The sequence below is a fragment of the Thamnophis sirtalis genome, unplaced genomic scaffold, assembly GCF_051295495.1.
Source record: "Thamnophis sirtalis isolate CommonGarterSnake01/CBP01778 unplaced genomic scaffold, rThaSir2_p1.2 scaffold_2, whole genome shotgun sequence".
Classification (NCBI taxonomy): domain Eukaryota; kingdom Metazoa; phylum Chordata; class Lepidosauria; order Squamata; family Natricidae; genus Thamnophis; species Thamnophis sirtalis.
Genome location: NW_028261382.1, coordinates 36188947 through 36214751, shown reverse-complemented (window position 1 = coordinate 36214751; position 25805 = coordinate 36188947). Strand labels below are relative to the sequence as shown.

The 25805-nt window shown below is 47.5% G+C and overlaps 2 protein-coding genes and 1 long non-coding RNA gene across 4 annotated transcripts in view; 2 read left to right on the top strand and 1 right to left on the bottom strand.

Moving 5' to 3' along the window:
• Positions 1-431: 431 nt before the first annotated feature.
• Positions 432-7093, top strand: ALAD (aminolevulinate dehydratase). The gene is made up of 11 exons (XM_087704795.1): positions 432-611; positions 722-772; positions 3298-3394; positions 3494-3629; positions 3784-3867; positions 4307-4395; positions 4605-4660; positions 4799-4886; positions 6189-6275; positions 6381-6510; positions 6795-7093. Exons 1-11 carry the CDS (start codon positions 499-501, stop codon positions 6860-6862), a joined length of 999 nt encoding a protein of 332 aa, XP_087560921.1. The 5' UTR covers positions 432-498; the 3' UTR covers positions 6863-7093.
• A 2836-nt stretch (positions 7094-9929) lies between these two features.
• On the top strand, positions 9930-22293 carry LOC148048596 (uncharacterized). Its single transcript, XR_015695490.1, has 4 exons — positions 9930-10207; positions 15689-15817; positions 15915-16024; positions 22137-22293. It is a non-coding gene; the product is annotated as an uncharacterized LOC148048596 (long non-coding RNA).
• Positions 12056-25805, bottom strand: part of LOC106552257 (syntaxin-binding protein 1) — a 37612-nt gene continuing 23862 nt past the window's right edge. Inside the window, exons 15-20 of one of the 2 annotated variants that reach the window (XM_087704793.1) lie at positions 23627-23736; positions 22543-22644; positions 21893-21981; positions 20709-20863; positions 18671-18802; positions 12056-15964 (exon numbers count right to left, since the gene is read on the bottom strand). In XM_087704793.1, the coding sequence (XP_087560919.1) occupies positions 18693-18802; positions 20709-20863; positions 21893-21981; positions 22543-22644; positions 23627-23736 (566 nt within the window). In that variant the 3' untranslated portion in view covers positions 12056-15964; positions 18671-18692. The remainder of the gene's footprint in view (positions 15965-18670; positions 18803-20708; positions 20864-21892; positions 21982-22542; positions 22645-23626; positions 23737-25805) is intronic. The other variant, XM_087704794.1, reaches the window with a different exon arrangement.

Below are 25805 nucleotides of genomic sequence, written 5' to 3'. Positions count from 1 at the left end.
CATTCCAGTTTGGGCCCCGGGTGCCGGAGAGGTTCGCCGTCCTTGGCCGAGAGGCTGGAGCGATGGCGCCGCATTGGAACCGCTGCGATGGGTCTCCAAAGCGGCGGCCGGCCAGAAAATGCCACGTGTCCCCCAGAAGCGACCGGGGAGCCTCGGGTCAGGGAAGCGGCGAGGCTCCGGACGGGTTTGGGCCCGAGGCTGAGAGGGAATTTGGGCGCGCATCTCGGCTGGAGGAGCAGTGGGGGGGCTGCGCTCGGGGGTCCAAACGGGGACCTTTTAAGACTGAAGCCGGGGGATTCTGGGAGTTGAAGTCCCCAAGTGTGGGCAGCCCTGGGCTGGGGGGGGTGGAGCGCCGCGCTGGGCCTTGAAGCGGGGCGGGCCTTCGGGGAGAGGCAGGGGGGGAGCAGCCGCGGCTCCGCCCGCCAGGACGGCCTCCCTGCTGGGGGAGGGCCCGGGGTGCAGCGGCGGCGGAAAGCCTGGCACTCGGGGAGCGACGCGATGCAGGCTCAGCCGCCGCTGCACAGCGGCTACTTCCACCCGGGGCTTCGCGCGTGGCAGGCGACGGCCGCCGCCCTCCACGCCCGGCACCTCGTCTACCCGGTCTTCGTCACGTAAGTGCCCCGGGCGGGAGAGGAGGCAGGGCGGCCGCGGCGCCCCGGGAGACCCGCCTGGGAGCTTCCCTTCCCCCCCTGACGCCGCCTCCCTCCCTTGGCCCCTTCAGGGACAGCCCGGATGCCGTGGAGGAGATCGCCAGCCTGCCCGGCCAAGCTCGGTAAGTCGGCCTGGCGGCGGCCAGAAGGCCAAAGAAGAGAAGCTGCCCGGCCTTCCTCTCCGGCGCCCTGAAAGCAGCCCCCCCCGCTTTGGCCGCCTGTGAGCTGGAGTGGGGCGGGGGTGTGTGTCCTGGGGGGGAGGCCTGTTCCGAAAGGGGGGCGGGTGGGGGAGAGTTTGGGGTCTGGGGGTGGCAGGGAAGGGGGGGAATAGAGGAGGAGGGGAAGGGGCCTCCTTGGATTTCCCCTGCCTCGGAATCCCCTCTTAAAGCTACTTGGGGTTTTTTGTGGGGGGGGGGGGGGAGAGGAGAAAAAACACATTTTAAAAAACTTTATTTTGCTCATGCAAAACTCCCATCATTGCAATGCACGAGGCTTCTTTTGCATATCGTGATTCTTTTATCTCTGCATGTAAGTCTTATATAACTATAACTATATATGCATATATATGTTTGTGTGTGTGCATATATATATGTGTGTGTGTATATATACATATGTGTGTGTATGTATGTATGTTTGCATGTATGTGTATGTTTGCATGTATGTGTGTATGTACGTACGTATGTACATACATACATACATATATATATGCATTTATATTATTTCCTACATCTTTTTTCTTCCTTCCATACACAACTTTTTTTTCTTTTTTTTCTTTTTTCTTTTCTTTTTTTCTTTCTTTGTAAGCCACCCGGAGTCCTCCGGGATTGGGCGGCCTAGAAATTTTAACAAACAAATAAATAAAACATTCTATATATTCTATGTCTGACAACCTTTATTACAATTGACTTGTTTTGTATCCATTTCCTATTATTTATTTGCTACACTCTATTTTGTATTTCTGTCTTTTAATCCTTTCCCCAGTTTTGTAGTTGTTTCTTTTTTTGCTTTAAAAAGCACATTTTAAAGCAACTCCAGGCTGGTATGTGTGGGTGTGTACACACACACACACAAACGTACACACATACACACACACACCCTTTGCTTGGACTTGTGCATGAGCTGGGAGATAGAAGCCTTCTTAGAAGCTCCTCTCCCCCCCCCCCCCCCCCCCCGAGGAAAACTTTCATAAGAGAAAAACTTCCCATCGGTTGCTGCCCGCTGGAGATAACAGCCTGTGGAAACCCCAGCCCAGCCCCTGGGGAGATGTTAGGGTGTGCCCGTTACTCCCTCAGCCTGCTTGTGCAAGGAACAGGCACGTGCATGTATGTGCGTGAGCTCGGAGAAGCCTCCCCCCTCTCTCTCGCCACACGCATGGCTGCTTTGATCCCCATCGTTAGTGAAGATTGAGTCTGGCGATCCATGTGAAAAGCCAAACTTCACTTTAAATTGACATGTCGCTCTCTAGAGAAGCAGAGTGGGGTGGATCACACTCTCTGGTTCCACCACAAAAGCGCGTAGGACAAAATCGCGCTCGACAAAAGCGCGCTGTGACGTCATCACAGCGCGACGAAAAAGTTCGAAAAATGTAAAAATAAAGCGAAAACCTTACCCTAAGCCCCCCAAACCTAACCCTAAACCTAACCCTAAACCTAACTCTTAACCTAACCCTAAACCTAACCCTAAACCTAACCGTTAAAGTAACGAAAAACCTAACGCTAACCCTTAACCTAACCCTAACCCTAACCCTTACCTTTATGTGAATCGGCTTGCTTTAATTAAATTTTTATTAATTTTTATTTGAATTTTTCGATCTTTTTCGTCGCGCTGTGATGACGTCAAAGGCGCGATTTTGTCGATCGCGCTTTTGCCGTCCGCGCTTTTGCCGGGTCACGCACTCTCCGTGGCTCTATAGATAGTATAATTTTCTTTCATTTGTGGGGGGGACTCTATGCGGGGAGCTGGAATTGGCCAGCCGAGCCAGCAGTGCCTCCACCCCCACCCCCGCCAGATATTTGAAAACTTTATTGCCATTGTACACAGTATACCCCTACAAGGAAATTCACATGACACCTGGAGACCAGGCCCAACACACATGACAATCCCTGAACACTTCCACCCCCACCACCAAAAAAATCCCCGCCCCTAAACCACCCAAGCGTTCACACAACAGCCCAAGTAATGTTGATGGTGGCCCTTTAGTTCATTGCTGAGTGCAATGATAGCTCTGGGATAAAAGCTTTTTCAGAAGACGCGCGGTCCAAGTTTTAATTCTTCTGTACCTCCTGCCAGAAGGCAACAGTCCAAAAAGATTGTAATCAGGATGGGAAGAGTCTCTCGAGAATGTTGTGCAACTTCCTCGAACGGGGAGATGCGAAGACGTCATCCGGGGCTGCTCGCTGGAGCCTTCGGTGATATTCTGGGCAGTTTGAATGATTCTCCGGAGAGCTTTTTTTGTCCGCTGGAGAACTCCCGTACTATGCAAGAATGCCGTATGTCAGGACACTCTCAATGCTGCTGCGATAGTAGGACAGAAGTAGATATGGGCCCCATCATCTCTGGGTTCAAACCTCTTGGCTGTTTGGCCTCTGCTCCCATTCTGTGAGTCGCCCGCTTGAGCTGACAAGTGACTCCTTCCCCCCTCCACCAGGCACGGGGTGAACAAGCTGGAGCAGCTGCTGGGCCCCCTGGTAGCCGATGGGCTGACCTGCGTGCTGATCTTCGGCGTCCCAAGCCGGGCCATGAAGGTGCACTCCTGAGCTGCGGTTGAGCCACGGCTCCTGGGAAGAGGGTCTTACTTCTAGGCGGGCAGGTGGGCAGCTGCTTCTCCCCTCTCTGCTCCACAGGACGAGCGCGGCTCTGCAGCCGATGCCGATGACATGCCCGTCATCCAGGCCATACGGACGATCCGCGCTTTGTTCCCCGAGCTGCTGATTGCATGCGATGTCTGCTTGTGCCCTTACACCTCCCATGGGCACTGCGGTGAGTGCTGCTGGGCTTGGAAAGGACTAGAAGCTCGGTATTCAGAGTGGCATTGGCAGTAAGCCCCTGGGCCGCCCCCTCCCTTTTGATCTGGGGCCAAGAGGCACAGAGTGCCCGGGAAGGCAGGGAAAGTAGCACAAGCCTTGCCTTGTAGGTCTCCTTCGGCAGGATGGCACCCTTCAGAATGAGGCCAGCTGCCGGAGACTCGCTGAGGTGGCCCTGGCCTACGCCAAGGCAGGTAAGGCCCTTACGAGGTGCGTTGCAGGGCACTGCTGGGAGGAGTAGGCAGAACTGCATAGGCGGCTCCTTCGCTGAGGTGGGGCTGGAAACCCCCCTCCCCACCAACAATCAGGACCCTGCCCCCCCCCCCGTTTGCCCCTTAGCAATAGCAGTTCGACATATACCGCTTCATAGGGCTTTCAGCCCTCTCTAAGCGGTTTACAGAGTCAGCCTATTGCCCCCAACAACAATCCGGGTCCTCATTTCACCCACCTCGGAAGGATGGAAGGCTGAGTCAACCCTGAGCCGGTGAGATTAGAACCGCCGAACTGCCGAACTAGCAGTCAGCTGAAGTAGCCTGCAGTGCTGCATTTAACCACTGCGCCACCTCGGCTCCTGAACTTCAGTTAGAGAAGCTGCCACCAGAGAAGTTCACGCCTCCTGCCACCTTTCCCCAGGTTGCCACATTGTGGCCCCCTCGGATATGATGGACGGGCGCATCTATGCGATCAAGGAGGCCCTAATTGCCAACGATCTGGGCAATAAGGTGGGTGTGAGGGACTAAGCGGGCTCTGAACAGGTGCGGCCAGGAGCCTCTTTCCTAGGTCGCTGGAAGAGGAGAATTCAGTCCGGAGCTGTTTTCGGAGGCTTCCCAGGTTCTGAACAGCTCGGTGGGGGGAAGGGCTCTGTGTGGGGGAGGGGCTCGGGGTCTGGGCAGATGTGGGGCGCATGACTGCTGCGCTGTTGTCCCTGCAGGTGTCAGTCCTGAGCTACAGCGCCAAATTTGCTTCCTGCTTCTATGGCCCTTTCAGGTGAGGGCTGCCGGAGGTGTGTTTGGTCAGGGAGGAGGGGGATCCCCCGTCACCGACGGTGCCGTCGTAGAACTTGATGGGGCCCCTTTGGTGTCTGGGGAGCGAAAGGGCTCATCTGTTTTCTTCTGGCTTGCGTAGAGACGCGGCCTTATCCAAGCCCGCCTTCGGGGACCGGCGGTGTTACCAGCTTCCTCCAGGATCTCGAGGGTTGGCTTTGCGGGCAGTGGTGAGTGGCCTTGGGAGACAGCCAGCTGGGCTGGTGGAGCAAATGGGCCCTGAGGGCACGACTGGATGCTCTCTTACTGGAGGAGGGCTATGGATTTTGAAGGTCTGGGAACCTATGCGAAAAAGGGCAGAAGCGCCCAGAGGAATCGCTGCTGGAGCTGGCCCAACTGGACCGGCTCCTTGCTACCCCTTGGGCTGCTGGCTGTGCTAAGGGCAGTGATGCCCTCCAGCCTCTCAGCCAGATCTTCCCCCAATCTCAGCTTTAGCCTGGTCCTTTTATTAATTTGCTGTGAATTCTGCTCACTCACATCCAGCAAAGTCTTTCAAGGGAGGATTTATGGTCACAGACCTTATCTGGCTTGGAGAGCTGACAGGCCAACATCTGCAGAACTTGGCAAGGAGCCTCAGAGAGTCAGGAACCAATGAAGTGAACTAATTGTCTCCTGCAAACTCCACTCCCCTTTCGCTCCTCTTTTATTCCCTATGGGAGGGGCCATTCATCATCCACCAGTGGCCTTACTCCCAAGTCAACCCCTGTTCTTTAGCTGTTCCGTTCGCCTGGCAATTCTGCGCATGCGCACACTGGGAAGAGGCTCCAGCTGTTCCTCTGCCTCACTGATGTCTGACTCCAAAGGCAGCTGATAACTGTCAGACAGCCCTGGCCCCCTCTCTGCCTCTGACACAGAGCCTTCATCAGAACCTTCCCCAGACTCTCAAGACTTACCCATCTTCCTCCCCAACCTCCTCACTCTCCGAATCTGCTGCCAGCTCTGCTGGTGAGCCACAACAGAGTCCAGAGGGAGGAATCATCTATGGCCAAATGTCTGTTGTGGGAGATGGTGGCCCATTCTCATGGACTCCCTGGCCCAGGAAGGGGGAGGGAGGCTGGCTGCTTGACCCCATTGGAGAGCTTCCACAGGGGTCGGGGGGATTCAGTCAAGGCAGACTGTTTTCTGCAAGGGATCAGGGGGGAAAATCTCTGCAGATCGGAGAGGTCAGCCTGTCAGAGGATTTGCCTTTTGCCCTATCTGAGAAAGTGCTTTAAAGGGCTGTTGGGGAACAGACAACACCCCCCACCCCCACAAGCAAGGGAATGTGTATTGCTGTGTGTTGTGTTGCCAAGATGTCAGCCCACTAAACAAGCTCGTGTGTGTGTGTGTATTTGTGTGGCCGTTCCACTTGACCTCTTGGCTGCCCATTGAAGGAAGCTGTTGGGCTCAGCTCCTGACTGTCTTGTGAAGTGGCTCTGCTAAACTCCCCCCCCCTTGACCTCCCTCTGCTGTATTCCCCTCCCCCACACCAGGACCGGGACGTGAAGGAGGGGGCAGACATGCTGATGGTGAAACCTGGGATGCCCTACCTTGACCTGGTGCGGGAAGTGAAGGACAGAGTAAGCCACTTCCCCCCCCCCCCCACCGCCCCTGAGAGCGGCCAGTAGTGGTGGGTGCCTGGCCCCCCCTCCCCCTGCTGAGAAATGTGCCATGTGTTTCCCCAGCATCCCAGCCACCCCCTGGCAGTCTACCACGTCTCGGGAGAGTTTGCCATGCTGTGGCACGGGGCGCAGGCCGGGGCCTTTGACCTGAAGGCGGCAGTGATGGAGGCCATGACCAGCTTCAGGCGAGCAGGTGAGTGGGGGAGGAAGGGCAACCAGGGCTGCCGCTCTGCCCATAGAACCCCAAAGCCAGTGCCCAGGATAAGCGGGGAGAGAGGAGAGAGGACTGCAGCTGGAAGTGCCAAGAAAGCGGAAGTTGGATTCCCGGGAGAAGAACACCAACAGGCCGGCTTGGCTGTGGAGGATGGTCCTTTCACTGGAGGAGCCAACGGGCCGGTTTCCAGCCACGAGCCAACTTCTTCTGAAAGAAAAAAGCTTTGAGCAGATGCTTCATTTGGGAAAACGCTTGTCTTGCAGGAGCCGATGTCATCATCACCTATTATGCGCCTAATCTTCTCCAGTGGCTGAAGGAAGAGCAGGCGTGAAGGGGGTCCCTGGCCTGGCTGCCAAGAGGGAGACACGGGACATGCCAGCAAGCACGTTTGGGCTGCCCAAGGGGGGGAAACTTTTCTTTTACAGCTTTTGGAAGATCTTGCTTCAAAGTTTCATGAAGTAGAGAAACTGGGCTGCTCCTAGCAACGTTGTAACCGGATTCCCAGTCCCCCTTCCTGATACACTTTCTTTTAAAAACAAAACATTTGCCTTTTAAAACACTGCCACAATGTTGTTGTTATTCCTCCCTGGGTTTTTTTTATTTTTTATTTTTTGCCCTGCTTAGTTGCAGAACATCCAGAGGCAACGGATGGCCTGAAAAGCAAAGCTCTCCCTTCGGGGAAGAGTAATCTCAGAGGGCCTTGTGAGCCCCAACGAGGCCCATCCATCCTCTACCAAAAGGAAGAAAGGGGAAAGGCATTTTTCACTCACTAACAAACAAACGAACAAAAACTTGTAAGCTTTAAGCATCTCGGTATCCTCCCCCAAGGGATTTCCCTCCCCCACAGGTATTTGGCATGTAGAATTTTACCTGCAGTTTCCATTTGAGGCTTTGCGTATCTCCGTTTGACTTACAGAGTCACTTAAGCAAAAACCTTGTTAAAGAAACAATCTCATGATTCACTTCTGTTGCCGTAAAGGAGGAGTTGCTCCGCCCACATGGCCTAGAGAGGAAGGAAAACCGCTACTGCCCGGTCTTGTCCTCGCCAACGTGGTTGGCATTCGGGGCGGTTCATTCAACTGGGCTTCAACAGACGATCAACGGAAGACTTTGGCCACATTAGACCCGCCATTCGGCTTGGCATGAGGCATACACACCAGGCCATTTTGTCTGATTCAGTAAACCATGAATTCCCATTTGGCTCTATGCATGAACCCTCTTCTTCTGTTCATGCGAGCCCCTGCCCTTGCTGCTGGCTAGGCCACCCCCTGAATTGGGCACCGCTTCTCTCCTTGCATGAGCGCTGGAAGCCAGGCACCTTCTGGGGTGCAGACTTGATGCTCTGTGCCTTTCTCCTAGCAGGTGGGCCCTTTCACATCGCTTCACTTTGCTCTGCTTTATTCAAGCCACTTCTGGCTGCTTTCCTCTCCTTCCTTCTTTAAATCTATGTGAAAGCTGGCGAAAAATAAAATTCTAGCATTTATGGAGAGGGGGGAAAATTACTATAGGCACAGATAGACCTCTGCTGCTGCTATAGATGGAGAAATCATTCTGTGGAGCCAATAGGAGAGATTGGGCTTTGGGCTGTGGAAATGGGGGTGCTGCGTTGGTGGAAGGACCTGAAGAGAGATGGAAGGTGCTCCCTTCAAGGGAGAAGTGGTGGCTGCATCGTATGTCCTTGTGCCACTGATTCTCCATCCCCAGGTCCTGGTGAACGGCTGGGCCCTTGGAAAGGTTGACTCTTGGAGGCCTGCTAAAGGAAACCCTTCAGGCAGAACTTCTGGTGCAGCCTTCTGCTTGCTTGGTAGATGGCACAGGAAGCCCGATGCATGGAAACATACCAGTTTCCAGGGTTGTTTGTGCGACCTTGTGGGAAAAAGAGGTGGGGAGAGGAAATCTGATTGGTTGTGCAGCCCTGGGCTGCTCCTGCTGAAGCCCCGCCTTCCCTTCAGCCTGCATCTGTTCGCTTAACCGGTTTGGCTGCCTATGGATCGAAATGCAGGAGCAAATCTGATCGGGAGGTAAAGGAACCTGTGGGCTCCAATAGGGAAGTGTTAAAAGAAGGCAGCTGGATTTTGGCAATTGCTCCTAGGGGGAGGAAAACTGCAGTTTTAACAAATCTTAAAACCCAAAGTAAATTCAATAAAACCAACATAATCGTAAGAGGCTGCATCAGCAGAAGCCCAGCTTTCTTGCCTTTAGGTTGGCCAGGGCAATAGGGCCTGCAAATGGAGCCAATATGGAATTGTAACTACAGCCAGACACAGAACTACTTTGGGGGGCCAAGGGGATTCTCACAGGCACACGACACTTTCACACGATTCCCACCATCAGGAGAAGAAACTTCCAACAGCCACAAGGCAGTGGAACAGCTTCATCGCTTTGGCGTGTTCCAGAGCAAATGTGAGTATTCTAGATGAGTTTACAGACTTAATATGCAGTCGTGATTGATTCAGGAAGGAGATGTTGCTTTACGTGCAATCTTTCTGTCCCAGTTCTCCAGGCATGCTCTCCTTTGCTAGTGATACAGGGAGGCAACGAGAGTCAGCCTTGCAGTCAAAGAAGGAACCCTTTTAGTGGGACTGCAAGGTTGTTAGTCTGTATCCTTATTATTATAATGTTATTAACATTAATAGGGCAACAGGAGGCTCAGAAGAAGGAATCCTGCCTCTTTAAACCGAGCTATAAAGATCTACCATGGTCTCAATGCTAACAGTATTGAGTGAACACAGGAGTGCCATCCCGTGGTCAAAGCAGGTATTGCAGCCACCGAAAGGAAAAAAAACAAAAACTTAAGGGCATTTTAATATTCTGTGGCTATTGAAGCCATCCTAAGCCTCTTAAACTCGATTTGAGGCTTTTGAAACATGATTCATTCTTCTGTGTTGTTTTCACAGCCCGCGGGAGCGGAAAAGTGCCATCCTGTGGCCCAAAAAGAAATAGCCACAAATAGAACCCTTTTAATGGGATTTCAAGTTTATTATTCTGTATCTATTATTAAATGTTTTATTAATATTAAAAGGGCAACGGGAGGCCCAGGGGCTGCAGCACAGGCACGGAAGAAGGAATCCTCCAAAAGCCTTTGTGGAAAGTTATCACCCCAGCCCTCTCCTAGAAAAATGAAATATCCTGGGAAATATTGAAATGGCAGGATATTATATTTCCCTGGATGTGAAAAGGAAGAAACATGTTTCTACCTGCAGCTTCCCGCCCCCACCCATTTTGTCCATGGGCCATTAAAGCCTGAGCTAGTCCCTTTACATAATAAAGAGTTGTCCCCTTCAGCTCCAGAGAAGATGGGACTAAGGCATGATAATATTGGCCCTTTACCCAACTCCCCACATGGCATCTGAGGACTCAACCAAACCTGGATTCAAAACACAGCCTAGAGAATTTCCCCTCCATGGAGTCTGACAACCAATCAGAATACATTTCTTACACAGGAACAGGAAACAGAGAGGTGGGGCCGAACAGGTTGTAAAACGCCTAGCAAGCCCCTCCCTCACTCTTCTTCTCCACCAACATTGAAGCATGTGATCACCTTTTCTGCTCAGGGCTCAAGCCATGTGGTCCTGTCCACCATTAAACCATCTTTCCAAGCAGCCTCCATGTCTCCAGTGTCTTCCCCCCCACTTGGAGCCGAACCTAGAAGGACATTTCTTTCATCACCTTAAAAGTGAGTTTAAAAGGTCTACGGTGGCCTCAATGCTAATGCTAAGGGACAGAAAACAGTGTCCTCCTCGGTCAAAGGAAGTGTAGCAGCCACCAAAAGAAATACACATTTTAATGGCGTTTTAAGGTTAGTATCCTTTATTGTTAAAACGTTATTAATATTAATAGGCCACCATAAGCTTAACCCGGTTTAAGGCTTCTGAAGCAGGGTTTATTTTTCTGCTCCTGTGTTGCAGCAAACATGCCTCTTGTTGCCCTATTAAAATTAATAAGGTTTTAATAACGATACAGGATAATAGCTCTAAAATCCCATTAAAAAGGTCGGTTTCTTTTTGTGGCTACAATACCTGCATTGACCACAGGAGGGCAGTTTTCTATCCCATTAACATTGCCTCAATGCTATTGCCAAGAGACGGAAACTCTGCCATCCTGTGGTCAAAGGAGGAATAGCGAACACAAAAAGAAAGAAACCCTTTCAACGGATTCTAAGTTGTTTATTCTGTATCTTTATTATTAAACGCCTTTTTATTACCATTCGTAGGGTATTGAATTGAATTGAATTTTATTATTTGTATGCCGCCCTTCTCCAGAAGGGACTCAGGGCGGCGAACAACTCAAAAGGGGAACATAGAACAGAATACAAATAATTAAAATAGGCAAGAATCACGCAACCATACAAGTCGAGAGGGGAGGGAACTCATCACCCCCAGGCCTGCCGGCAAAGCCAGGTTTTGACGGCTTTTCAGAAGGCCTGGAGAGAGGTGAGGGTCCGAATCCCTGCGGGGAGTTCGTTCCAGAGGGCCGGAGCTGCCACAGAGAAGGCCCTCCCCCGGGTGGTAGCCAGGTGGCATTGGCTAGTAGACGGAACCCGGAGGAGGCCAACCCTGTGTGATCTAATGGGTCTTTGGGAGGTAATTGGCAGCAGGCGGTCTCTCAAGTCTCTCAAGTAACAGGCCCGGGGGCTGCAACACAGGCACAGAAAAAATGGAATCTTGCTTTTAAATGTGTTAAAAAGTGTATGTAATGGATGAGAATTTTATGTTGTCTTTTATGTTTAAAAATCAAAAAGAAATTTATATAAAAAAAGTGTTGAACCAATTTTTTAAAACCTCTATTATGGCTTGAGTGCTATTGCCAAGGGATGGAAAACAGTGCCCTCGTGTGGTCCAAGCAGGTATAGCAGCCACCTGTTTTTGCATTTGGGCTCACAAAAAATCAGGATTTTTCCTCTTCTGGATGCAAAAAAAAAGCAAATTATTTTAAATTATGAAATTGACCCCTAATCTAATCTAGGCTACCTGGTCCCAAGGCAAGCCAATGGTAAAGCGCTAGATGTCTGCTAGGAACACAGGTTCCTTTGATGGGACTTGATCCTGTGCCAGAATGGGTTTAAAAATGGGACTGGGGGCTCTGGATCACTGGACAGGAAGTCCCTGCTAAGGTTGAAGATGGGAAGCAGCAGGCTACCTGGTCCATCTGGGCCCCAAGGCAAGTCAATGGGAAAGCACTAGATGTCTGCTAGGAACAGAGCTGCCTTTGATGGGACTTTCCCTGCTAAGGCTGAAGGACAGGCAGGAAGGCCTGGAAGAAGCAGGCTAACAGGTCTATGATGTTTTCATAAAATAACCCTCCCAACTTAACCTTTCTTCCATGGACCTCACCCCATTCCTAAGAGGTCCGTAAAGAGAGCTTGCATAAGCCCACCAGCGTGCCTTCCGTCCCTGTTCTACCATCCCCATTTATTTGTATAAAGTTACTTTACTAATATCCATGTTTACATTTATGCCTGTTGTCTTGTATACATTTGACAAAGTGATAAATACAAATGCAAAATCATGCAGAAACTCCAGAGTTCTTTGGACAGCAAATTTTATTAATTCTCGAGTGCTTTTAAAATACAGAACAGCGATACAGAAAGAACACAAGTTTTGTGCTTCAACATTGACATTTCAAGAAATCATACAGCATCCAGTTAATCCCTTCTGTGTTGAACGTGGCGTTTCCCCCGCCCCCTTCCCTTTCAATCATAAACCATTGGAATATAAATAACAATTGAACAGAACAAAAAGTGAAATCACGAAAGCAAACAAACAAGAAAAGAAAGACGTTCTCTAGAATCACCATGGTATGTATTTATATATACACACACAAAAAAAGATTTATGCAGAGCGAGATGGAGAAAGGGAGAGTCTGAATAATTTTGCGGTGCAAAAATATACCAGGTTCAGAATCAACGGACTCTTAAGAGCAAGGGAATGCTATAAAAAGCTATAAGCAATAATAGATATTTTTCTCCTTCTTCCGTCAGCTGGGAAGAGAAGTCAGTGCTCTGAAATGGGGAATTAAGAGGAAGGGGACAAGATAGATAGATATAGACAGACAGACTGACAAACTGACAGATGATAGAGACAGACAGGCAGATGCTATACACTTGATAGAAGATAATAGAATGGATGGCGAGAGAAAGTTTAGATAGCAATAGCAATAGCAGTTAGACTTATATACCGCTTCATAGGGCTTTCAGCCCTCTCTAAGCGGTTTACAGAGTCAGCATATCGCCCCCACAGTCCGGGTCCTCATTTCACCCACCTCGGAAGGATGGAAGGCTGAGTCAACCTTGAGCCGGTGAGATTAGAACCCCCGAACTGCAGATAGCAGTCAGCTGAAGTGGCCTGCAGTACTGCACCCTAATCACTGTGCCACCTCGGCTCTTAGATGATAGACAGACTATACACTTAGATGATAACAGATAGATGGATGGGTGGGTGAGTGGATGGATGGATGATAGATTGGATAGATAGATGGATGATAAAGGCAGGCAGATGATAGATAGAATGGATGGAGAAAGGATAGATGATAAATAGATATAGATAAAATGAATGAAAAAGAGTTGATGGGAGATCACTAGGTAGCTAGAATGAGTGAGAGACAGATGCAGAGATACAGATCGGCCAATCTCCAGTAAATACTCAGATGCATCCATTCACCTCCACTCTACCCTGAAAAGGAATTACTGGGTCGGAAAAAGGGGATGTAAAGATAGAAGCAGATAGATAAAGTGATAGAGGGAAACGTTTTTGACCCAGGTTAAAATCAAAAAAGAAAAACTTACAAAAATGTTCAGCAGAGGTGAACATGGCAGGAGCAGTAACTCTTGTCTTTCAGGCTGGAGTAGAGTTTCCTCAACGGAGAAAACAGAATATCTCTTTCCTTTCTCCAAAAACTGCATCAAGACCTCCAGAAGTGAGACATCACGCTAACTTGCTCAACTATGGAGACTCTTATAGCCCTCCCTACCTTCTAAGTCAGAAGAAGGTCAACCGTGAAGACTCCCAAGTGCTTCTTGGGTCAACCAGCCAACTGTGAAACCAAAATACAGCTTCGTGGGTGGTAGAAGAGTCCTTCTCTAAACTCATCCAAGGAAGTTGGAGAAACAGAAGCAAAGCTGGAAGGAGCAAGCTTTTGGGACACCCCAAGAGTCATCCATGGAGGTTCTCAATCATCAGAGTCATGGCAGCCCCAAAAATGCTTTTTTGGAAAAGCAACTGGACTTGGTTTCTTCCCCCTGGAAGACATTTCGCTTCTCCTCTGAGAAACTTCTTCAGTTAGAACTGTAGAAGCTTCTTGGACGAGAAGCGAAACGTCTTCCAGGAAAAATCAAAGTCCAAGTGCCTTTGCAAAGAGCATATATCTTTATACAACAACAAATGGTCGTTGTTGCTTTAAATGAGTGGATGTACTTAACAGCTGTACTAATTAACCTGAGAGACCGCCTCCTGCCGATTACCTCCCATAGACCGATTAGATCTCACAGGTTAGGTCTCCTTCGGATTCCATCTGCCAGCCAATGTTGGCTGGCGACTCCCTGGGGGAGAGCCTTCTCTGTCGCAGCTCCAGCCCTCTGGAACGAGCTCCCCGTGGAGATCCGGACCCTTACTACCCTCCCGGCCTTCCGCAAAGCCGTTAAGTCCTAGCTGCTCCAGCAGGCAGGGGGGCTTCCGAAATATCCAGCCCCACGGAAACTGTGACTGTTGTGTATTTTAAAGTGTTGTTTTGTTTATTTACCCCCTTCCCTTGTTTATTGTAAGCCGCCCGGAGTCCTTCGGGAGTGGGCGGCATACAAGACCAATAAACATCAACATCAACTTTACTATAAGAAGGAGTCCAGAGCTCACTCTCTCTCTGTCTCTGCTTGTCCTATGCTTGATGACCAGAATGTGAACTGCGACTGTAAGCAACGGTTTGTTCTTTGAATTGTGTTTGGACAAATATCTACTATCACTGCTTGTGAAGCAATTATCAGTAGTAAAGCTACTTGTTTTTACTAGCAGTGTCTGAAACTCTATTCGTGTGTTTCTACTAGCAACATTCTTTCTCTCTAGCTGTACATTCCGCTGCACTACTATCTCCCAACGGAGATACCCCTAACAGAGGCAATGCCAAAAGACATATTTGAGCCATGTTGGGGAGGCTCTTCTTAAAACTAAGCGGGGGAATGCAAGATTTAGGGCGTTTAGACTCTACCTTTCTCAACTTATCCATCCTCGTAGGAAGTGGTAGGATGAGCTGAAAGGCAACGAGGAGGAAAAATAACTCTCGGTCTCCCAAATGGGCTATAAATCTCACCGATCAATCTCAGGTGGTTTCCAGAAGCAAATTAGGTCCCTCTATTATTATTTTTAAATTTCTTTGCACCAAAATAACCACCACGAGCTTCCAAGGATATTCACTGGCCAGCAGGCCTCGGCAAAGTTTAAAGCCATTAGGAGAGCTGAGATGGGACAAGCAATCTTGGTTTGTTGGAACAGGCTTTGAGGAAGCAAAGTAAAGCCGTGCTTCGGTGGAAAAACATGACCCAGATACGACAGGCTCCCAAAAGGGAAGAGGAGGAAGGAGAACAACCAAGTTACATCCAGAAAATATATGTATATACATAGAGAGATCGTTTTATCTCTCAAAAGCCAGCCTGGCTGCATATCAAGGAACTAAAGAATAAAACAGAACAAAAAACCAAGTAAGAAGAAATACATAATCCAGACGACAGCAATGTGAGAAGGGGGAGGGAAAGGGTTCGTTTAGTACAGTTATTTCCAAAAATGCAAGCAAATTGCAACGCCTAGGAGACAATATATTCACAGTTTTGCATCCGGGGTAGGGGGGTGGGGGTTTAAGTACAGGATTACTGAGCCATAAATAGGTCACAAGCATTCGTCCATCCAAGCAGGGGGAAACGAAATAACGGGGAGGGGAACCAAAAGACAGATATTGAAAATATAATCACCATTGTCTTAATCTCTCGAATGATGAAGCAGTGGGAACCTTCCAACATGGGCAGCTGAATCCCCTTTTTTATTTTCTTGGGTACATACAGAGATCCTATCTATAGTATAGAATATATTACTCTTTGTCTTCCCCAGCCTCACTCGTCCTTTAGACGCGATGCATATATTATTATTATTATTATTATTATTTGTTTCCTATTTAGCTCGGCTTCATACGAGGAAGGAATCGCGAGAAACTTCGGGGAGGGTCTTGAGTTTAACCTCGGAAGGGAGGCCCACGAGTCAACCGCGATGCCAGATATTCAGCGATTCGGTTGATGTTCGGGGAGCAGGTGAGAGAGAGCGGGGGAGAGGGAGAGAGGAGGAGGAGGAGGAAAGGATGAAGACGATGGGTGTTTAACTGCTGCTTTCTTCATCCGGTTTGGTCAGTTTCTTCAGCGTATCCAGCAATTTCTGTGGGGTGAGGACATGTGTGGATCCTGGAAAAAGAAGAAGACGACACTCAGGTTTCAAAAAAAGGAAGAGCAGACGAACACCAGGTGGGCTATCTGAGGTTTGGCAAACTGGACTACCACTCCCAGAATCCTTTGCCAGGTCAGCTGTGTTGCGGGGACTAGCAGCTCCTCAACCTCTGGATTACTGCAGAGCGACCATGGCAGTCATTTTGGGGATCGCCACCCCCCCCCCCACCCCCAAAGGTTGAAAAGCTTTCAGCTCAGCTCAGAAGGGCGGCCCACCCCACAAAGGTCTCTGCTCTACGAAGGCAGAGAAGGGGGAAGAAAGATTTTTATGGGGAGGGAGGGGAAACTCAAAATTGCCCACCCTTTGTGTCTATGGAGATTCTCAGTCATCCGGGTGACGGTGGCCCCTAAGGCGCTCTTTCAGAAGGCAGCTGGGCTCCGTTTTTCCTTGAAGAGGTTTCGCTTCTCATTCCCAGAAGCTTCCTTTCTTCTGGAAGAGAGTTCAGTCTTCAGACTGTTCAGTCAGAAGGGAAGAAGCTTCTGAGTTGACAAGCGAAACCTCTTCAAAGAAAAAAGAGACAAAGTCCAGTTGTCTTTTGAAAAAGCCCCTTCCGGATGATGGCCCCACCCTTCCGCATCTAGGATTTCTTGGGATTTAAAGCAGGGAGGGATGTAGCCCCACCACTGATCCCTTTCCCTGCCACGAGACCAGGCCCATGTCAACACACACACACCACACTAAGAGAAATGTTTGCAAAAGGTTTAAGCCTATGGAACTACATCTAAGCGCAGGAGGAAAAATAACTTAAAAGGAATCAATGAAAAACCACCCATCACCAAAAGAAATATATATATATGTATGTATGTACGTATGTACGTATATACGTATATATACACATACATACACATATATACATACACACACATATATACATACACACATATACACAGAAACATATGTATATATACAGTATGTATGTATGTATGTATGTATGTATGTATGTATGTAAACAAAATCCCCCAAAACCAATCAGACAGCAATCAAAGTGCAGTGAAGGAGACATGCAGACTTTGTCATGAAGTTCAAGAGCTGGGACATCATCCACCAAGAGGCAGCAGAAGGAGACCATGTGGGACCATCTGGGCATGCCATGGCCACGAGGACTTCTTTCTCCTCTAACCCAGAAAAGCCAAATTAAAGCAGATGGGATTTTTATCCATACATGCCAATGGCCATCGCTTTAAGTTGTTAGTTGCGAAGTTGTGTCCGACCCATCGTGACCCCACGGACAACGTTCCTCCAGGCCTTCCTGTCCTCTACCATCCTCGGGAGTCCATTGAAGCTCACACCGACTGCTTCGGTGACTCCATCCAGCCACTTCCTTCTCTTATCCCCTTCTTCTTCTTCTGCCGTCAATCCTTCCCAGCATGAGGCTTTTCTCCAGGGAGTCCTTCCTTCTCATCAGGTGGCCAAAGTCTTTGAGTTTCCTCTCCAGGATCTGGCCTTCTAAAGAGCAGTCAGGGTTGATCTCCTCTAGGACTGACCGGTTGGATGGCCTTACAGTCCAAGGGACTCAATGCAGGAGTCTTCTTCTCCAGCACCAGAGTTCAAAGGCCTCCATTCTTTGGTGCTCAGCTTTCCTTATGGTCCAACCTTCACAGCCATCCATTGCAACTGGGAAAACCAGAGCCTTGACTAGACACACTTGTGTTGTCTCTGCTTTTTAGGATTCTGTTTAGATTTGCCATCGCTTTCCTCCCCAGGAGCAAGCTTTAAGTTACGGAGTACCTGATTTTGCTTGAGTCAGATACAGATGAACAGAGCTGGAAGGGGCCTTGTAGGCCATCTAGTCCAACCCCCCCCCCCAAGCAGGAGACCCTGCACCATTTCTGACAGATGGGCAGTCCAGTCTCTTCTTGAAAGCTTCCAGGAATGAAGCTTCCACAACTTCCAAAGGCAACTTCTGTTCCATAGGTTGATTGTTCTCACTGTCAGAAAATTTATCCTTATTTCCAGGTTGAATCTCTCCTTGGTCAGTTTCCATCCATTCTTCCTTGTCTGGCCTTCGGGTGCTTTGGAGAATAGCTTGACCTCCCTCCTCTCTGTGGCAGCCCCTCAAATATTGGAAGATGCTCTCCTGTCTCCCCTGGTCCTTCTCTTCACTAGACTAGCCAGGCCCAGTTCCTGCAACCGTTCTTCGTATGTTTTAGCTTCCAGCCCCCTAATCATCCTGGTTGCTCTTCTCTGCCCTCTTTCTAGAGTCTCAACATCCTTTTTATAGTGTGGTGACCAAAACTGGATGCAGGATTCTAGGTGTGGCCTTACTAAGGCTTTATAGAGTGGTATTAGTACCTCCCTTGATCTTGAGTGTATCCCTCTGTTAAAGACGTGGAACAATAGATAAGAATTTGCAACGGGGCAAGCTTCCACAGCGATGCCCAAACATTGCTTGAAAACTTGACTTTCTAGTCAAGTTGGCAAGTTCTGCTTACAAGAAAATCACGGTCCAGTTTTGCATGGAAGCAGCCTCAAATACATTTTCAAAATTGTCGTTTTGAAGCAAACTTTTTCTCATATCAAGAAAAAGAAATCAGAAAAAAAGGAGGAGAGAGAAAGAAACCAATGGAAAAGCAAGAAAGAAAGGGATGATAGGAATATCAAAAGAAGCCCTTCCAGAGGGGGGGGGGGAGGAAGAGTTTCTTCTCAAGATAAATTGCTTTTACTTTTTTTAGTTCTCTTTGGCTCTCATTCCATAGTTGGAGCCTGTTCCTCAAAAGAGACCCTAGTAGAATCTCTGAAGTCGGGGTGTCTCAGATCCATGAGAAATTTGGTGGGAGTAAGAATGTGAGTAGAACCTGCGAGAAAATAGAGCGTGGGCTGACTCTTGGTGAAAAAAAAGGAAGAAAGAAAGAAAGAGAGAAAGAAGAGAATTAGGGAGGGAGGACGGAAAGAAAGAAATGGAAGGAAGGAAGGAAAATAAGAAAGGAGGGAAGGAAGAAAAGCAAGAAAGAAGGGAGAGAAGGAAGGAATGAGAAAAAAAGGAAGGGAGGGAAGAAGGAAATGAAAGAGGAAGGGGAGGAGGGAAGGAAAGAAAGAAATGGAAGGAAAGTAATAAAGGATGGAAGAAAGAAAAGTAAGAAAGAAGGGAAGGGAGTGAAGAGAGGAAAGAAAGGGAATTAAGGAGGAAAGAAAGTAAAGAAGGAAGGAAAGTATGAAAGGGAGGAAGGAAGTAAAGCAATAAAAAAGGGAAGGAAGAAGGGAATGAGAAAGAAAAAAGGGAGGGAGGGAGGAAATGAAAGAAAATGGAAGGGAAGGAAGGAAGGAAAGTAAGAAAAAGGGGAAGGAAGGGATAGAGGGAGGAAAGAAGGACGGACAGAAAGAAAGAAAGAAAAGCAACATGCCGAAAAAATTTGTTTATGCCTTTTTTAAAAAAAATCCTTACAACACAGTTCATTATCACCAAAAATCACTATGATGGAAGCAAGTGATGATACATGAAGCAGAATGTCAAGAGTAACACAATCACACAATCACACCTGGAGAGAGATAGCAAAGAAGGCTGCTGTGGGGGGGGGGGAGAAATCAAATCTCATTGGGGGGGGAGCTGCAATAGAACACCCCACAAGCACATCTGCCAGAGTTAACTCTAAAAGGAAAAAATCGACATTCCAGATGCCTTCCCCGCCTCGATATCGATACGTACAGTATATAGATAATGGAAGGTTTAAGTTGCTGGACTGTTTAATCTCCCATCCTAATGCTTATTATTATTATTCTTTATTAAAAAAAATACAGATTGGGGTCTCCAAGTGGCACAACTTTAGGAAACTTTAAATTTAAAACTAAAATAAAAGAGGGTAAAACTCAGAACTGGGACATAAAGGAAGCTGCTTGGGAAATTTTGGAGACTGGAGCAAAAGTCAAAAGAATGTGAGTTTTATGAACGGGGGGAAGAGACCCCCCCTATAAATATGCTTTGCAGAAATGAACAACAATGGCCCAATTAAACCCACTGCGGGAAGAGCGACGTTCAACATTAGAAGCGACACTAAACAAAAGCTGGAGACGTATCACACACGCTTTTGAACACACACAAAAGTGAGATGGCACAAGGAAGGAGAGAGCAGTGGGGAAGGAAGTCCAAAAAGTTGAGTTCTTAGGGGAGAGGAGAAATTTGAGGAGGGGGGGGGAAACAACAGAGGAATGGGAAGATAGCAGTTCAAAGGAGTGTTGTGGCCCACCAGCAGAGCTGGCAGAAGAGTTGGAAGGGACCTTGAAGATCTTCTAGTCCAACCCCCTGCTTAGGCAGGAAACCCTACGCTACTTCGGACAAATAGCTGTCCAACATCTTTAAAACGTCCAGTGTTGGAGCATTCACAACTTCTGGAGGAAAGTTGTTCCACTGGTTAATTGTTCTCACTGTCTGGAAATTTCTCCTTAGTTCTAAGTTGCTTCTCTCCTTGATGAGTTTCCACCCGTTGCTTCTTGTCCTGCCCTCAGGAAAATAGATTGACCCCCCCATTTTTGTGGCAGCCCCTCAAATATCCTGAAGGGTTGTAGGAGTGGACGGGGAGAGAATGGGACAGGGCAGTGGGAGTAAGCATGTTCCCCAGGGAGAACACGTCTAGGGAGCCCTGAGTTTTGAGGCAGGAGGCCTAAAAGTCAAAGAGAAAGAAAGGTGAGGAGAGAGATGGAGATGATGGAGGGCAGAGGGGAGCAAGCGAGCATGAGCTGAAGACTCCAAGCTAGAGAAGGACTTACCTATCAACACCTCCCACTTTCCGCTGGCTTGCGTCACCTCGTAGGCGCAGCGCATCTCGCTCAGAGCAACCCCGCCCAGGATGAAAACAATGAGGCGAGGACCACTTCGGTATTCTCCGGGAGCCTTGTTCTTGTGCCAATGCCCATAGCGGGCGCTGAAGACGAGGAGTACGGATGAAAAGGGGGAAAAAAAGATAAGGATATGGTCTGGAAGAGCCCCAGTGATGCAGTAATTATAGAGCCGAGGTGGCGCAGTGGTTAGAGTGCAGCACTGCAGCCACTTCAGCTGACTGCTAGTCTGCAGTTCGGCGGTTCAAATCTCACCGGCTCAAGGTTGACTCAGCTTTCCATCCTTCCGAGGTGGGTGAAATGAGCACCTGGATTGTTGGGGGTGATATGCTGACTCTGTAAACCGCTTAGAGAGGGCTGAAAGCCCTATGAAGCGGTATATAAGTCTAACTGCTATTGCTAAATGCAACATTGGAAGAAAGAAAGGTAGATGTATAGATAGATGATAGATTGATAGATAGATAGATAGATGATAGAACCTTTAGACTTATATACTGCTTCACAGTACTTTTACAGCCCTCTCTAAGTGGTTTACAGAGCCAGCCTCTTGTCCCCAACAATCCGGGTCCTCATTTTACCAACCTCAGAAGGATGGAAGGCTGAGTCCACCTTGACCCTTGAGTTGGTCAGAATCGAACACCTGGCAGTGGGCAGATAGCTGGCAATACTACATTCTAACCACTGCATGGCTTCAATAGATGGAGAGATGAATAGACAGACAAAAAGAGAGAGAGAGACAGACAGGTAGATAGATAGATAGATAGATAGATAGGGCAATAGCCCTTAGACTCATATACCGCTTCACTGCTATACAGCCCTCTCTAAGCGGTTTAGGGAGTCCTCTTGCCCCCAACAATCTGGGTCCTCATTTTATCCATCTCGGAAGGACAGAAGGCTGAGTCAACCTTGACCCTTGCGAGATTCAAACTGTCAAATTGCAGGCAGCCGGCAGGCAGCAGAAATAGCCTGCAGTACTGCATTCTAACCACTGCAGCACCTCGGTTCTTGGTTTATCTTATTTGATGAATGTCTCAATTAACGACATAAATTTTGGAGCTCAATCGGGGTCGTAAGTCGAGGGCTACCTGTAGTCTGACCGAACGCTCCCTTCTTACCTGACAGCACCTGTACTGCTGAAGGAAGCAGCTGAGCGAGTGGAGATATACGGGTAATGCTTGGTGTCCAGTTTATCCTCCAAAGCATCCTGGAAAGAAAAAGAAAGAAAAAAAGGGGAAGAAGGGAAGGGGAAAGGAAAGAAAGGGAAAGGAAAGGAAGAAAGAAAGGGGAAGGAAAAAAAGAAAGAGAAATAATTAGCACATCTGGTGCTTCTGCAAATGATCAATTGTGTATATTGGGCAGGTGCTGGAGAAGACTCCTGCGAGTCCCTTGGACTGCAAGGCCATCCAACCGGTCAATCCTAGAGGAGATCAACCTTGACTGCTCTTTAGAAGGTCAGATCCTGAAGAGGAAACTCAAATCCTTTGGCCACCTAATGAGAAGGAAGAAAGACTCCCTGGAGAAGAACCTAATGCTGCGAACGATGGAGGGCACGAGAAGAAGGGGACGGCAGAGAAGGAGGTGGCTGGATGGAGTCACCAAAGCAGTCGGCGTGAGCTTCAATGGACTCCAGAGGATGGGAGAGGACAGGAAGGCCTGGAGGAACGTGGTCCATGGGGTCGCGATGGGTCGGACACAACTCCGCGACTAACAACAACAATTGGGCATAAATCAAAGAGATTTGTGCCTTCAATCCCTCTTCACGTACCTCCATAATGTCTTTGACGACTGGAGTCCATCGGGAGAGTTGGTAAGTCTGCTCACTGATACGTTCCTTCCGCTCCGGCTTGCTTCTACGACGTAAAGTGGACTGGACACAAAAAGAGAGAAAATGGAATCAGGATATCGACCGCCAGGCTTGTTCACAATGCAAGAGTAAATTAGGCTTGGGGAACAAGGGATTTTCTTGCAGACTTTTCATTACCTGATTAGGTAACGTCATCCGTGTCAGAAGGGAAAGAAAGCAAACCAACTTCCTTTAAGCACTGATGATGTTACATAGTGGGGTCATGAAATGTCTGAAGGAAAATAATCAAGCTCAGAGTGCACAAAGGACCCCTAATCTCTTCCTCCTCCTCTCCTTCTACTCCCCCTCTACCTCCTCCTCCTCCCTTCTAGCACTGATGATGTAACCTAGTTGGGTCATAAAATATCTCCAGGAAAACAACCAAGCTCAGAGAGCACAAAGGACCCCTAATCTCCTCTTCCTCCTCCTCTACCTCCTCCTCCTCTACCTCCTCCTCCTTCCTCCTCCCTTCAAGCACTGATAATGTTACATAGTTGGGTTACGAGATGTCTGAAGGAAAATAACCAAGTTCAGAGTGCACAAAGGACCTCTAATCTCCTCTTCCTCCTCCTCTCCTTCTTCTCCCCCTCCCCCTCCTCCTCCCTCCTCCTCCTTCAAGCACTGATGTTACGTAGTTGGGGCACGAAACGTCTGAAGGAAAATAACCAAGCTCAGAGAGCACAAATGACCCCTAATCTCCTCCTCTCCTTCTTCTCCCCTCCCCCTTCCTCCTCCTCCCTTCTAGACTGATGATGTTACCTAGTTGGGTCACAAAATATCTCCAGGAAATCAACCAAGCTCAGAGAGCAGCGAGGAGCTAGCCATTTGCTAAACAGATAAAATCTGTGACAGGGTAGATTTTTATGGAAAACGTTTTAAGTTCCAAAGGTGGCTGCTTAAGGAGAATATCTACACTAGTCTCTCAAAGTATCAACTATCCCAAAGATTTGTCTACTACCATTGCAGAACTATCGCTCAACTACAAGCTCACGTTGAAGATACTTACATCTGTGACGATGGGCACCCCGAGGTGTGCCATGTTGGTGATGATCTCGCTGTCCTCAGGTGGGATCTGCGCGTGCTGGATCAGTTTGTTCAGGTTCTCCTCGGTGATCCCTGGGGGAGGATGGGGAAAGACCATACATGCAAGTTCTAGGAGATGCAATCAGCACACATGCGCACTGACAAACAGCAGTTGTGCGGTCTTTGTCGTGCGCGACTCTCTACGCACTCCCTCCCGCTCGCAACCCGACAACAGACCCAGGGAAGAGGTGGAGTGGGAAGGTTTGGTTATGCAAAGAAGGCTTGGGAGGAATGCAAGAGCCAAGCCTAGAGTAGAATAACACAGTTGGAAGGCACCTTAGAGGATATATAGTCCAACCTCCTGCTCAAGAGGAAACCCTATAACATTTCAGGATCATATTATCACACGGGGTGGGCATGTACGGAAAAAAAACCTGGGCAACAATTCAAACGTGGTTGGAGAAAATGACGCAGCAACACACTGACTTAAAACCTGAATTGTTCTTGAAAACGACAAACAATTTTATAAGGTATGGGATTTATTCTATCAGTGGTTAGTTAAAAAAACAACACGGAAATGGAAAAATGTCGGGGAACAAGGTTAGCTAAAATCTTAACAAATACCTCCCCAAAATGTTGGAAATGCTAATCAATAGATGGAACATATTGCCATTTATGGTGGACCTGTGAGGAGGCTAAATTTTTTGGGGAAAGGATCAAAAATTGGCTGGTGGCAATAACGGGGGTTGAAATAGAATGGAAACCTGAAGTTTTTTTTAATTAGGAATAATGTCTGCAAAATACAAAAAAAGAAATCCAATATTTAATGCTACATATAATTACGGCGGCAAGGATTGCCTTTGCCCAGAAATGGAAAAACAAATTAATTCCAAGCGAAGATGAAATAATAAGAAAAGTTATGGATTGTGCTGAAATGGACAAACTAACTAAAGAAATCCAGGGAAAAGAAGAATCAGAATTCTACCAGATATGGGATAAATGGTATAGGTGGATGGAGGAAAGAAACAAGAATCAATGAAGGAATATAACAAAACTCAAAAAAATAATAGTTATGAATAAAATAAGAGGGTTAAGAATGGTGAAATCCAAATGAAATACAATAAAGGGGAAATAATATAAGGTGAGCGGTATCGATTGATAATTGCTATTAGAACAGGAAGCTCCTGTTCGTATTGTATTGTGTAGATGTGTATGTCTAAGTTTTGTGTGTGTATTTTACAAGTTTGTTAATAAAAAAAATTAAAAAAGGAAAAATGTTGGTGAATTTTTACAATATAAGAATAATAGAATGATACAGATGATAATACAAAGGTATATTATTAAATAAGTAAGAATGATGCAATGAAATGTGTGTGTATGTGTGTGTGTGTGTGTATGTATGTATGTATGTATATATATATGTGTATATGTATATATATATATATATACACACACACACACACATACACACACACATATACATACATACACCCTGGCTGGCTGATAAGGAGTCGAGCTCTGTGGCTCAATGGTTAACACATCTGCCTCAGGCTCGATTCCCAGCAAGGGTATGGCTAGCTGATGAGAGCTAAATAGCTTGAAATAGATCTATATAGATCTATATTAGTCTCCCTTTATTTATTTATCAGCTCAAATACAACACACACACACACATATTATATATCCAATATCTAGAATATCTTGTTCAAAATGAAGGAATAATAGTTGTAGCCAAACAAATGATTTACAATGATAATGATGTATACATATATATTTGATGAATAATCTGTGATTTTATATACAATTGAAAGTGGGGACTATGGAAAAGGTGCACAAAAGCCATGTACATAACCAAACAACATGCTATATGTAATTGAAGAAGGTTTTATGTTTTATGTCTTGTGTGTCTTTGTCTGTCCAAAAATAAAAGCTTAAAAAACAAAACAAAACCTTGAATTTTTCTTGTTGGGTATCTTACTGGAGAAATATAGTAAAGAAAATGTATATTTGATTATTCATGTAATAACTGAGGCTAGAATTACATTTGCACAACATCGGAAAGCTGAAGAAATCCCTAAAGATGAAAATGTGATTAAGAAAATATTAGATTGCGCAGAAATGAGTAGATTAACACAAGCAATTAAAAGAAAGGAAGAATCTGA